At 39.4% G+C, this 13,572-nt stretch overlaps 2 protein-coding genes and 1 long non-coding RNA gene across 3 annotated transcripts; 2 read left to right on the top strand and 1 right to left on the bottom strand.

Moving 5' to 3' along the window:
- The first annotated feature begins 693 nt into the window (after positions 1-693).
- On the top strand, positions 694-2,339 carry ND-ASHI (NADH:ubiquinone oxidoreductase subunit ASHI). The gene is made up of 4 exons (XM_033483822.2): positions 694-868; positions 1,300-1,511; positions 1,863-2,018; positions 2,192-2,339. Exons 1-4 carry the CDS (start codon positions 733-735, stop codon positions 2,249-2,251), a joined length of 564 nt encoding a protein of 187 aa, XP_033339713.2. The 5' UTR covers positions 694-732; the 3' UTR covers positions 2,252-2,339.
- A 1,128-nt stretch (positions 2,340-3,467) lies between these two features.
- Rsph4a (Radial spoke head protein 4a) lies at positions 3,468-12,741 on the bottom strand. The gene is made up of 11 exons (XM_033483823.2): positions 12,243-12,741; positions 9,814-10,003; positions 8,294-8,502; positions 8,128-8,215; positions 7,749-8,000; positions 6,790-6,912; positions 6,560-6,710; positions 5,760-5,908; positions 4,807-5,033; positions 4,399-4,589; positions 3,468-3,843 (listed from the first exon to the last, which is right to left on the bottom strand). The coding sequence occupies exons 1-11, from the start codon at positions 12,359-12,361 to the stop codon at positions 3,785-3,787; spliced, it is 1,758 nt and encodes a 585-aa protein (XP_033339714.2). The 5' UTR covers positions 12,362-12,741; the 3' UTR covers positions 3,468-3,784.
- On the top strand, positions 5,016-6,141 carry LOC143259687 (uncharacterized). The gene is made up of 2 exons (XR_013033697.1): positions 5,016-5,242; positions 5,780-6,141. It is a non-coding gene; the product is annotated as an uncharacterized LOC143259687 (long non-coding RNA).
- Positions 12,742-13,572: the final 831 nt, after the last annotated feature.

Genomic DNA, 13,572 nt, shown 5'->3' with positions numbered 1-13,572 from the left:
GTCTAAGACGCAAACTATAGTGATGCACCAATGATTTCGAAACTTTTCGAACTTCAATGGCTCTATCATAAAGCTCGATTCCTACAATTCTAATTGAACTCATTACAAGTTCGAAAATTCCTATGGAAATACATTTTTAAATGGAACCAAGATGCCCTGAAAATTGAATTATTTTCCGCCGAGTTTAAAGTTTGGGCTAGGTAAGAATGATTTTTCGATATGATTCAAATTTTTCAACAATCATATATAGGTTTGTTGTAAAATGCGATCTTCCTCCCAGCTTTAATTTCAGCCCTTGGAAGTTCGAAAATTCTTACGGTATTCAATTTGACCAAATTACAATCCATTTTCAATCGTAGTTGAAACGGACTATGTATGTACAATACAGAATACATACTCGATTTTAACTAATATATACATCAATCCAAAAGGCCGAAGTGAGCATTTCGCGTGTAGGTACCTATAGTAAGGGTGGCGCATACTGTACGTTTTAGTCTAAATGTTATTTTCACAATGAATATTTAATCCTTTATAGAACATGATAAATATTTGATGCTAGGTTAATTTGATTTGAATTAGGAATTAGGCATATAATTAAGCATATTTAGCTTAAAATAAGAAGAGCTTTACGTACAATACGTAGGTATACATTTTTTCATTGATTTTTCTAATGCTGTCACCTGAATTGTGTAGTGGGTATCGCGGTAGCGGTAGTGGGCATAGCTTGGCAAAATGGCTGCTTTAATGAAATATAGAAAATTATCGGCTAAAATACTCGAGGCGAATATACCGCTTATTCAAGTCAGACATTACGATAAAATAGATAACCAGGAAGACCTTACAGTAAGATATGTAAGATTACTTTGGAGTACGTATCATATTTGTTAAGAAAATTTATTTAAATGTCATCATCCCTCTTTTAACAGGTTAAGTTTTGCTTATTATGTAACAACTGTTACAATAACTATTTTAATAATCAATTCTATAATCAAATCAATTTTCAATAATAATTTTCAATAATCAAATCTAATTCTATGGATGTACATTTCAATGTGTGGTTCTAACTGTGGTTCTAACAATGTGTGGTACTTTATGTACCAATGATAATTCAGTAGTCTTTGAAAAATCAGTTAATAGTTTCTTAATTAATTTTCCAATAACAATAGCAACTTCTTTTGGAAACCAACAAACAACATCATCTAATAATCTTTTTTATTAGGCGCATAATAGATGAAGTGTAAAATGCAGAAATTATATTGTGTTCAAAATGCATTGATTATGTATTATATCTTCTTGTAGCTCCTGACATGAAGGAGTTCTTACCAGAACCGACTCCAAGAACACTATTCGGTAGGAAAAGAGCAGCAGACAAATATGGTTTGCATATAATGGAATACAAGCCTATGGAAGGTAAAGGAGATTATCCAGATTTACCAATGAAAGGTGTCGAAGCACAAGATCCATATTATCCATGGGACTTCCCTGCTCTAAGGAGGAATTATGGACAATGTGTAAGTTCATAATTAGGTTCCTACCTTTGCTCGAGTACTTTTTTGTATCATCTTTTGTTTATTACTGAAACATACAGCATTTATTGTATAGTTGAATTTTAGTTATAACTTGCCGAAAGTACCAAAATAGATAGAAATTTCATAATTGAGTAATCGCGAAAACAAATTCGAATTCAGATACCAAAATACTTGGACCAAAGTTCAGATATTCAAGTACTCTTATATTCAGTTCACAAACCAGAAATATGAGTATTCAAACAACTGGACAATAAGAATTCTAGATCACAGTACCAGTAATTGTAGAAATTATTTTGCATGTTCCAAAGTAATCAGTAATTTATATTCTTCTAGATACATTATGATTTTGACTTGATGGGAGTTGATCGGTTCGCATTTGGTGTTCGCTCGCATTACGATTATTACAAGTGTTCTGCGATATTTATAATCTTGTATATTTTCATGGTGTTTGTTACTCCTGAGATCTTTCCTAATACTAAACCAGTTTTTGTAAGTATCATTTGGAATTGTAATATACACGAATGGAAATTTTTAGGCCGTGACTGTACGGACCTATTTCTGGAGTTTTTTATGCCGAAGAAAACACGGTGTACAAAACGTTTAAAGAATGTCCGTATACTGACAGCCTTAATGATTGTAATACTCATATATGACTATTTCAGGTTCGCCCACAGTTTCCATATGATGGAAAAGTACATTATACCTTTGAACCTGCTCGTTAAAGCTGTAGTTATAATAAAGTAGTAATAATAAAGTAAAAATTGGTATAATGAGGAATATATAATAAATATAATAAATAAGTAGCTTAAACATTCACTGTATAATAATTTCTATTCTTATTTAATAGTTATACTACTCCCAAACATACTCTCTTAACATAGATACAGAATGACGCAAATAACGCTACATTTTCTTCTTTCAATCTAAAATAATGTAGATATAAAAAAAATACCAATTTTTAGATGAATCTAATATAAAGCTTTGAAGAAAGCTTATTTCTACAACTATTTTATGTTATCTAGTACATACTTGCGCCATCTGCTGGAAAGTTTACTACTTAATCTAGTAGTATTTGGTAGTGACGGAAGTGGTTTTTTTACCGTATGGTCAGCTCAACGACTCGTCGAGTCGTTACCGCACTTTTCCTCACATGTCACGTGATTTCATCCGTGACGTCACGGATGGGCATTTCGGCAGAGTCGAGGAAGAGGGCAGCGTAGTTGATCGACGCGACGTGACGAATCACAAACGTGAGAGCATCCCTAGCAACCATGCTGTCCTCTACACCTATTCTTCTAAACTGTTCATGTGTGACGTTGCTGATAAAGTTGGACAGAGTCACGTGACATGTAAGGGACTAGACTCCCTAGCGAGGAGATAAAGGTAGAGGTCACAATTACCAACAAAATGAGACGAAACATGGGTGACACTTAATTAGCTTAAATCAGCATCTTTTTCGATGTTTGTTGGTATTATTCGAAGAAAGGAAGGTTCAATGCAATGCGGGAATGTCAGACTTCATGAAAATTATGCAGTTGAATTATAATACTTTTTAGGACTTATATTAGAGTAAAAATTAATGCCACCGAGGTCATGGAATCCAAGCAGTTTTATGTCATTGGATGATTTTTGCCGATGAAAGTCCGACCAAACGTTCCACTTTCGAATGATATCAATAAATATCGAAAAAGATGCAAATTTAAGGGAATGTACGGCAACGACGAGTCAATCTGCTGGCATAGACTTCACAGCTAATGTATTATTTTGTCACTCAAAAACGATGCTTCGAAGCTCCATTACCATTTCCGTGTCGCGTTCATCGTTACCAATATTTCTGACATTTAAGCTTCTCAGTGAGAATCACAGATTTATAAGTCTGTGACAACAATTTACTCCTATACTTCGTCTGTAACACCACCAATTATATGGACATGAACATATTTTTTATATTTTTATTACACGTTTTTCTTGGTCATTAAAATGTTATTACAAAGTATCGAAGGCTTCCACCTTGTTCATTGTTCTTTAACGTCAAACTTAAGCTAATGAAGCACACATATATTTTTTAATAATTACTTAATAAGTTTATCAAAGGGTCGTATCTACAGAGGCTAACTCTCTCTCTCTCTCTCTCTCTCTCTCTCTCTCTCTCTCTCTCTCTCTCTCTCTCTCTCTCTCTCTCTCTCTCTCGAATAATAGTAACTGCACCCTACTTATGATAACTCGAAATCTGCTTTACCGGCGGATCTGGCTCATCAATCTTCGCCTTCCTCTTCCTCCTCTTCTTCCTCCACAGCTTCCTCTTCCTCTTCTCCTACAAACATAAATTAATTTATTTTTATAGAAAACGATCTTAACTCTTGTTCAATCTAATATTCCCGTTCTTTAATCTTTTTTTTTTCTTCAATTGCTACATCACTAGTATTTAAATATATTTAAATATATTAACTAATATTTAAATATATATATATATAAATCCTGTTATTTGCAATTGATGGAGACCATTTTTATTTTTCATAGAGATGATAAGAAATGGAAATTGTTTGAATGCTTTTAAATATGAAAATTATATATATAATAATATAATAATATAATAATAATAATAATATATATAATAATATATAATAATTATATATATATGAAAAATAAAAATGGTCTCTGTCAATTACAAATAACAGGATTTCCATAAAAATATATTTCTTCTTTCATCGAAGTTAAATTTTTGATTCAGTTCACTTTAACGCTATACATAATATTCATATTCTAAAACAGAAATGATTTATATTTAAATAACACTAAACCGTCTCGATATAATTACAACACGAGACCTCCAAATAATTCTATAAAAATGGATATAATTTATATTTACCCATGTCTATAGGTGGCGGGGGTGGCAAATGCGCAATGCGATAGGCCTCCTCCTGATCGTAGGTGGGATCCTGGATCTCCATGATCTCCGGGCCGATTTTATACTGATCCTGTACCGGCGGCATCGACGGCGGACTATAGTTGTACGCATTGTACTTGTGACCCCAACCGACGTACACGTTAGCAAAGCGTCTGCGGACCGCCATCATTAAACTAACATTAGCACAATTTCCCGCGCATTAATTCGCCTTTAACGCCCCATAATTTCACTTTCCCCGGTTCGACCGCGATACCAGGTGATCGACCTGTTTCTTCGATATTCCGATGGAATTTATACCCGGCGCACCGGTCGCGTAAATACCGACCCCCCCGGCCGCGGCTAATGGAAAATCATTATCGGGCGTAGCACCTTCCGCAGGCGAACGCGAATGCACCGGGCCAAATGTTCGATCTGATCAATGCCACCGACAAATCTGTCATCACTCGCGACGATTGCCGAGCTGTCCAGGGAATTATCGAGTCGTCGATCGCGTCTTCCGATAAGGGCGTTAGAAGTGGTGGCCCGACTTCCTTTTGAGCCTCCGTTCCTTGGTCCTCTTCCTCCTCTTCCAGTTCTTCCTCTTCGCCGAATTCTTCCTAAAGTTTCGTGAAATACATAAATGAAAATTGTTACGCCAGCTTTTCCTATTTCGATAGCCAGTCTCAAATTAATCACGATGTTTTATTTGACGCCAAAACTGCCGAGCTCTAAAAGCGATTATTCTCTCTAATCGACTTGGAAACGAGAGAAAATGGACAATTTCGGAAGAGGATTTGCGACTCGTTTTTATAATTGTTCACAATCGGTAACTATAAAAAACGAGCCGCGAGGCTCGACAGGGTGTCCCAAAAGTGTCTCGCAATCCGGAAATGGGGTTTGCTGAGGTCATTCGAGGTAACTTTTTCCTTAGCGAAAATGCGATTCGCGGCTTTGTTTGCGAGTTATTAACGAAAAACAGTGACCAATGAGAGGCGAGTTCAGGTGGCGCGAGGCGGCCGAACCAATGAGCGGAACTGGGCTTCGTACACTCGTTCATTGGCTGGACCGCCTCGCGCCAGCCGAGCTCGCCTCTCATTGGTCAGTGTTTTTTCGTTAATAACTCGTAAACGAAGCCGCGGATCGCATTTTCGCTAAGGAGAAATTTACTCCAAATGGCCTCAGGCACTCCCCATTTGAAGATTACGAGACAGATTTGGGACACCTTGTATCTATTATATTATTATTATTATTATTATTATTATTATTATTATTATTATTATTATTATTATTATTATATATTATTATATTATATATTATATTATATTATCTATCTATTCGCTAACATTTTCCTCCTCTTTTCCAGGATTCCACCAAGTAGTGCGACCTTGCTTCAATATAAACTGTGCATGGTGACACCAGTTCGCCATAGAAGAGTCCACCAGCTCCTTGACCGGCAGAGGATCGTAATGCGGATTCTCCGATAGCGTTTCACCTAGATGATACAAAGCATCATCATTGCCATGTAATAATTTATTCTAATATCTAATCTATACCTCTTAACAGCTCTAAAATGGCTTGTAAAATTACGTATCAGGACACGATTGAATTATTGTAATGTTACAGCTAGGCTGCGGATTTCGTGTCGATACGTTGTTTCCGAGTCCATGAAGTTGTTAAGGGTAGAGACTGACCTCTAAGTGTAGCAAAATTGAACTTTTTACGATACTTTGTACAATTGAGAATTTGTCTTCCGCATGAACATCCATAGTCTAGTTAAAAAAAAAAGAAATTGAACAAGTTTTTCCGATTTCTCGCGTCTCTTATGGTCATTCGCATGGCAGAGGAGAAGCATCTGCATGTCTATCCAGTCCCCGCGACTTTACAGCCGAGAGTAGAACATGAAAAATCACCTTACAATATTTTGTACAATTGATAATTTGTCTTCCGCATGAACATCCACTCTAGTTAAAAAAAAAAGATTCTAAAACAAGGGTGAGGAAACGCTTCGAACAGAGCGAGAAATTGAACAAGTTGTTCCGATTTCTCGCGTCTCTTATGGCCATTCGCATGGCAGAGGAGAAGCATCTGCATGTCTATCCAGTCCCCGCGACTTTACAGCCGAGAGTAGAGCATGAAAAATCACCGTCTTCCGGCTCCTCGGCCAGCTCCTCTTCGTCCTCGCCGCCGAAGGTGAAAAAGCCGATCGGCGAGACCGAGGTGGCCGCGCTAATCCTGGCTATTTGCGACCGCAGATAATTTCTTTCCGTTCCGGGGAACGGCGGGAACGTGTAGAGCTACGATTGGGATGAAAAGGGATGATGATCTATTTGACGAATCGGCGGGCAGGGCCGAACGGAAACGAAAGCCACGTACCGGCGTGTCCAAATTTCCCGTGCAGCATCGGACAATCTGCCGCGCGGTTAGTATCTGCTGCGGCGTCACCGGTGGAAGTTCGATCCACTTGTTCGACCCGGGCTCGTTGCATACAAAATACACCTGCAACAAGGTGCATCCCGGGAATCACGAAAAAGACGACTCGCGTATCGCATCGCATATTAATACGGAGTATGCATGCTTCGGTATGCGCCGCGGCAGGGTTCTATGCAGTAGTCGACACGAGCGATTCTTGTCGAGAGAGAGAGAGAGAGAGAGAGAGAGAGAGAGAGAGAGAAAATCGAACAGGGACGCATTGGTAGCTAAAAGCGCGCGCGAAAAGTGTCATGGTCGTTTCCGAACGTCTCGACCTCGAAAGAAGACACCATGGAATCTTGTTAACCCATAAACCTCCGCGACCCTCGTCTCGTCGTGCACATAAGTTACCGTGATCTACAAAACGTATTGTAGGCTCGGATAAAAAAAGGTCGAAGAACCATCATTTTTTAATCGCTTTATCATTCCGATCAATTGTGATCCGAAGAACTTTTTGCATTTTCTCATTCGATAGAAAACTAGTCGGTCTAACGTCTCAGAGATATTCAAGTCCTTGGAAGCAATTCTGAAGAAGTTATTCCGTTCGAAAGGGCGTTAAGTCACATTTTGGGCAGAAAAATTGACGAGATTTCTCGAAAGTCTCGTCAGACTTTCGGAATCCGAAAGATTCTCCTCTCGGCGAAAATTCGAATCGTACACTCTCGTCCATTCGAATCGGTCAGAGCCCGGCCGCTAAATTGTCGTTTTTGCTCTGCGTTATCGTTCGCGATCGAAAGCGGATCGAGGATCAAGAAGAAATACAAATAGGGAAGCGCGTTGTTCGTTTTCCAACGATCTTGTTCGTTGTTTCATCAATTCCTAAATGACGACGCGACGGGAACAAAATGTTTACACGATCGTACCTTGGAATTCGCACCGGTCCCGATGCTCTCCGAAGGCACTTCCGGTGGCGGCTTCCACGAAGAAACAGGCAGGGGTGGAAACACGAGCTTCAAGCCCTCCTCCTCGTCTTTTTCCTTCTCCGGCGCTTCTTCGTCGCCGTCCTCCGCGTCTTCTCGTTCTGCTTGTGCAGCTGCTTCTTCCGCAGCTCTCGCAGCTTCTTCGGCTTTCGCCTCGTTCTGCAGCCTCTGGCGCTCCCTCTCCTCCGCCAATTTCTATAATTAATTTCCACTCATCCACGGGCCGGACGGAGCGCGACAAAAGCAGCGGAAGTTTCGTTTGAAATTGCATCAATTTTTTAGCCGCCGCGCGATTCAACGAGCCCTTCGGCAAATAAATCACCTCCAATCTCTTGCTCAGCTCCTCCGTTCGGAGATCAGCCTCGACCACGTAGTAGTTCCTCGGATTTCCGAGGATCTTTCCCCAAAATCTTTTTCGAACGAATTTGTCGATTATTCGTTATTTCCGTGACAGAACTTTTTTTTCTTTAACCACCAAACGCGCGTACCTGACGTTCTGGATGGGCGCCTCGGTCACGAGCTTCCGCAAGGACAAATTAAGCACCACCATTTCGCCGCGGGGCAGACCCACGTCAGTCTGCTCGAAATAAAACAAAAGGTCCAGCATGTTCGGCTTCTTCTGCTTGCTCCCTTCGGCTTCGTCTTCCTCCGCATCCTCCAGCCCTTCTGAACTCTGCTCGTCGATCTGCTGAACGTTCTGCAGTTCGAATAAGAAGAAGGTGAGGAGAACTTCGATCGATGGAACCGAACTTCCATCCGCGCCTCGTGCTTCTTTACGCACCGGATGAATCTCGGGTGCACCCATTTAGGGCGCAATTTGATTGTTTAAACGGCAAAACATATTGTTGAACATTTTTCCTTAGTGTTGAAGATTTTGGCTTAACCGTTCGCGTACCACGAGCCACTTTTGCGCTCTTCAGATTTTGTGTCGAGAAAAGTCAGGGCATTTGGCCGAAACAGACGACTTACAGTCTTTCAGACGCACGTATACGTCGCGCGTCGCATCGCTGTCAGTAATCCGATTTGCATTTTGTTGTTACCTATTCTAAATTAATAGTATATTATTAATAATAGTTATTATATATATAAATTAATAGTATATATATTTTCATTCATAACGTTTTATTTTATGTTTTACGGCTTTTTTCGACACATAATCGAAGGAGCGCTATTGCGCTCTTCGGCTTTTTTCGACACATAATCGAAGGAGCGCTATTGCGCTCTTCGGCGCTTTTCGATCCTGTTTTTTCAGAACCATCTGGTACGCAAACGGTTAAAATCTGGTCACACAAGGAATGCTTTTAATATCTCGAAATACATTCGATCGAATGCGCACGAACAATCAACCGGCTTAAAAGTATTGAAGGTATTTAAGGGAGAATTGTTGAACAATTTCCAAAATGAACACGAGCATTGCCACTTCTGCTGTCGACAAGACCGTCTGTTTTCCGTAGACGAATAGCACAGACGAATAGACAATTTGGGAAGAGGAGATACGATTATTCGAATCTCGCTGCTCATTTTTATAGTTGTCGATTGTCAACAATCATAAAAATGTTGTGAAAGGCTCGAATAATCGTGTCTCCTCTGTCGAAATTACCCATTTTTCTTCACAAGCTGAAGGGAAATTAGGGAGAATTTACTGATCACAATCTACCCGATTAAATCCGCTCGGAAATACGTTGATGTCGTTATTAACACGTTCCGTGCCGAGCTTTTTTTACTCGAATCTTCACACTTTGATATTTTACTAAAACTTGATGTATTACGTGCAATTATTAATTCTCGTACACATAACAACGTAACAAAAACTTATCAACGCCCATTCTTGCGGTGGAAATTGATTCTTCGGTTCTAAATTTCTTGTAAACAATTTGTTCAGTTCACTAAGTAAACATGCAAGCGTGTACCATCGATGGTACACGTGGCACGGAACGTGTTAATTGTACAATCAACATCTGAATAGAGGGACTGCGACTTTTCTAGCGGTTCTAGCGTCAAATCGCACCTTGAACAGCTGCACGAGCGTCTTCGCGTTCTCGTAACGAGCGGGTGGAACGTACAAATCTCGCAGATGATTCGTCTCGGTCTTGAATCTCTCCTCTTTCACTTTCCTGCTGTACTCCTCGAAAATGTCGACCGCATTTTTCGGTCTCTCAGCTAAAATCTTGGCCAGTACCTCGGTCAAGTGATCGTATCTACGACGGATAAAAAAAATATCGGCACACGTCTTTAAAATGGTACAACTTTTTTATCGAACTGAACTAAGTGACTTGCATTTCTTTGGAGTTAGAAAATAAGACTAGTTTACTGTAGAATTCTTTACTCATGAAAAAGTCGATAAATCGTCGAAGAATATCGGCATAATTTTTTAAAATGGTTCAACCTTTTTATCGAACTGGACTAAGTGACTTGCATTTCTTTGGAGTTAGAAAATAAGACTAGTTTACTGTAGAATTCTTTACTCATGAAAAAGTCGATAAATCGTCGAAAAATATCGGCATAATTTTTTAAAATGGTACAACCTTTTTATCGAACTGGACTAAGTGACTTGCATTTCTTTTGAGTTAGCAAATAAGACTAGTTTACTGTAGAATTCTTTACTCATGAAAAAGTCGATAAATCGTCGAAAAATATCGGCATAACTTTTTTATCGAACTGAACTAAGTAACTTGCATTTCTTTGGAGCTAGCAAATAAGACTAGTTTACTGTAGAATTCTTTACTGATGAAAAAGTCGATAAATCGTGAGATCTTTTATATATTTTTCTGTCGTTCCAAGTAATTTCAGTCTTTGTACAACAAGCTAGCTACTAAAAAAATTCATGTCATTCGGTCCGGTTTTAAAAAGATTATACCGTTTTAACGAGATGTGGCAATACTTTTCTTTTTTTAGCCACTGCATATGTACGCGCTCCTCGACGAATCAAGGATAAAAGAATCCTCATTTTCCGAAATGGATGTTCAACGAGAGTCTAAAATTAAATCGAGGCTCGTTCGGTTCTTCGAATCGATCAAGTGGCTAAATTACTCGATCGCCGGCCGCAGCGCTTCGTTGATCCATGTCTTTATGTACAAAGGTCCGCGCGACGGAAGTTACTTTGACAAGTTCGAGTTATCAAGATTTGTCGGTCGCGTTTAATTAAATCAAGTATCTAGGTAGAAAGTTCCCGCTCCGCGGCGTTTTCGCTTTGATGGTCCGGCTCACGATTGCCCCGGGCTTACTGCGAATTATTTTCCGGATCCGGCTGAGCTCGCTTTCGAAGAACCCTTTGCCCACCTATCTGGAGATCGGCTCGCTGATAATAATCGTACAAAGTGACACTATCAGCGATACGTCGTTGTGCACTATTATACAGAATGCGGTACGCGAGATCGACTATCTAAATATTTTCCTCGTCACGGGAAATGCGGCTCAAACGCGTCTTTGAATGACCACGAGTTATTAGAATAATCTCAAACACACCTTTCACAATTATTATTATTATAAAGGCTAGACGTTTTTTTTGGTTTCTTTTAAAGATACTTGTTCTACAGAAAGTTACCGGCGATCTAGAAAATATAATAATATAATAATTATTATATATTTATATATTATTATTAATATTATATTATTATATTATAATAATTATAATATTATATATAATATATATAATATTATAATATATATTATTAGAATTATATAATATATAATAATATATATAATAATAATATAATAATAATTATTATAATATAATAATTATAATATAATATTATATATAATATATATAATATATATAATATTATATTATAATTATTATATTATAATATTATATTATAATTATTATATTATAATAATAATTATTATATTATTATTATATATATTATTATATATTATATAATTCTAATAATAATAATTATAATTATAAATATAATAATAATAAAGAATGATCGTAGCACTAAATCCTTTCGCGATAGGAGCGTTATCAATTAATTTCACGCTATCGCTGCATTAACATTATTCTCTCAAAAATGGAGGAATATATATCGATCTTATGAACACCTAAAAACCACGCACCTTCATTCATCGGTGACGAGAAAACGAATAAAATGAAGAGACCGGACTGATCTCGAATGACGTTACATCCATTTAAAGAATCAGCACCGTCGATTTCAATCAACGGAACGCGCTTTCGAATGCAGAAAAAACATCGCTCGCTCGAAGGCTTAAAGACCACCGCGTCTCATCGCGTTCCGAACAAAAATATATACCACGAAGAGTAGACCAGGGATTAAAAATAAAGAGACCAGGCGAGTCTCGAACAACTTGCGCATCGCAATATAACCTCGTCGCGATTTCTAGATTCATCGAACGCGATGAATGATCGGAGCTCCGATATTTTGTTTCCGAAAATTCGCACGTACGCGGATCCAGGCAGAATCAAATGCGGAAACTCACAGGCTATCGCCGGATTCGGGGCTGTGTTTCTGCAGGAACATTTTGGCGCGTCGGACATCGTGCTCGACGCACGGCACATCGTCCGGCGGCACCTCCTCGATATTGTAGCTGTACGCCATTTCGCGGTTGTTCCAATTACATACACGGTCTACGTCGCATCCTCGTGTTTCCGTCGGCGGAGCGGAGGCGTGATTCCCTATCAATGAAATTCGGTTGACTGTTCGTTATCTGGTCGACGTAACCCTCGCGTGCCGTCATCGTTTTATAACGTTCTGTATCACGCGCACGGTTGTCCATCGGCGACAATGACGATCGTCCGATTTCTTTTTTTTTCTTTTTTTTTTGTTTTCTGTTTCTTTCATTCTTTCGTTCTTCCGCCGCCCGTTCGTCCGTTTCCGAGGGCCCAGCTTCGGGAAGTCGCCGGCCGCATCGCCGTTTCGTCTCGAAAGCGTTATCTGCTGACCCAATTACGGTAACGAACCGAAAATGTCTCTCTAATCAACTCGAAATTAATTAAACCTGCGACGAAGATAAAGCCCCTCTGACGATGCCCCGTTGATTTCTGCTTCCTGGAGCGTACTCGAGGCAGATAGGAGCCTCGGGCTCGCGCCAATAGCAGCCTCGAAAACTCAACAGGCTGGAACGTACCTGGCCGATGCGTGGGAGGCGTTCGTTTCCGAAAGAAATGTTCGATAATTAGCCCCGCAAATCGCGTGTCCCGCTTACAAATACGCCGCGCGACTGGAACTTGAATTATCTTTGTTACTTCTGACGATACGTATATTCGAAAATGCTGCCAGTCGTGTATATACAGGGTGTCCCAAAAATGTCTCGCAATCCGAAAGTAGGGTATTTCTGAGGTTATTTGAAGCAACTTTTTCCTTTACAAAAATTTTCTCCGAGGCACCGTTAACGAGTTATCAACGGAAAACAATGACCAATGAGAGGCGAGCTCAGCTGGCGCGAGGCGACCGAGTCAATGAACGGAACTGGGCTTCGCGCGCTGGTTGGCTGGGCCGCCTCGCGTCAGCCGTACTCGATTCTTATTGGTCACTGGTTTTCGTTAATAACTCGTTAACGGTGCCGCGGAGAACATTTTTGTAAAGGAAGAAGCTGCTTCAAATGATCCGAGGAACCCGCCATTTCCGGATTGCGAGACATTTTTGGGACACCCTGTAGACACGTAATTTTGTTGCTTCGGATTGCAATGTGTTTTTCTGCTACATTTTGACAGAACAGAAAATTTTCAGTGTAATACTGTAGAATCTCGATCAACCGAACTATTCCAAATAATAACGATGGAACTCTTGTATTATATAGAAGGAACTCG

The sequence above is a fragment of the Megalopta genalis genome, chromosome 6 (genome assembly GCF_051020955.1).
Source record: "Megalopta genalis isolate 19385.01 chromosome 6, iyMegGena1_principal, whole genome shotgun sequence".
NCBI classification, from domain to species: Eukaryota; Metazoa; Arthropoda; class Insecta; order Hymenoptera; family Halictidae; genus Megalopta; species Megalopta genalis.
The sequence above is the reverse complement of the archived record's forward strand: the minus strand, read 5'-3'. Positions and strand labels throughout refer to the sequence as shown.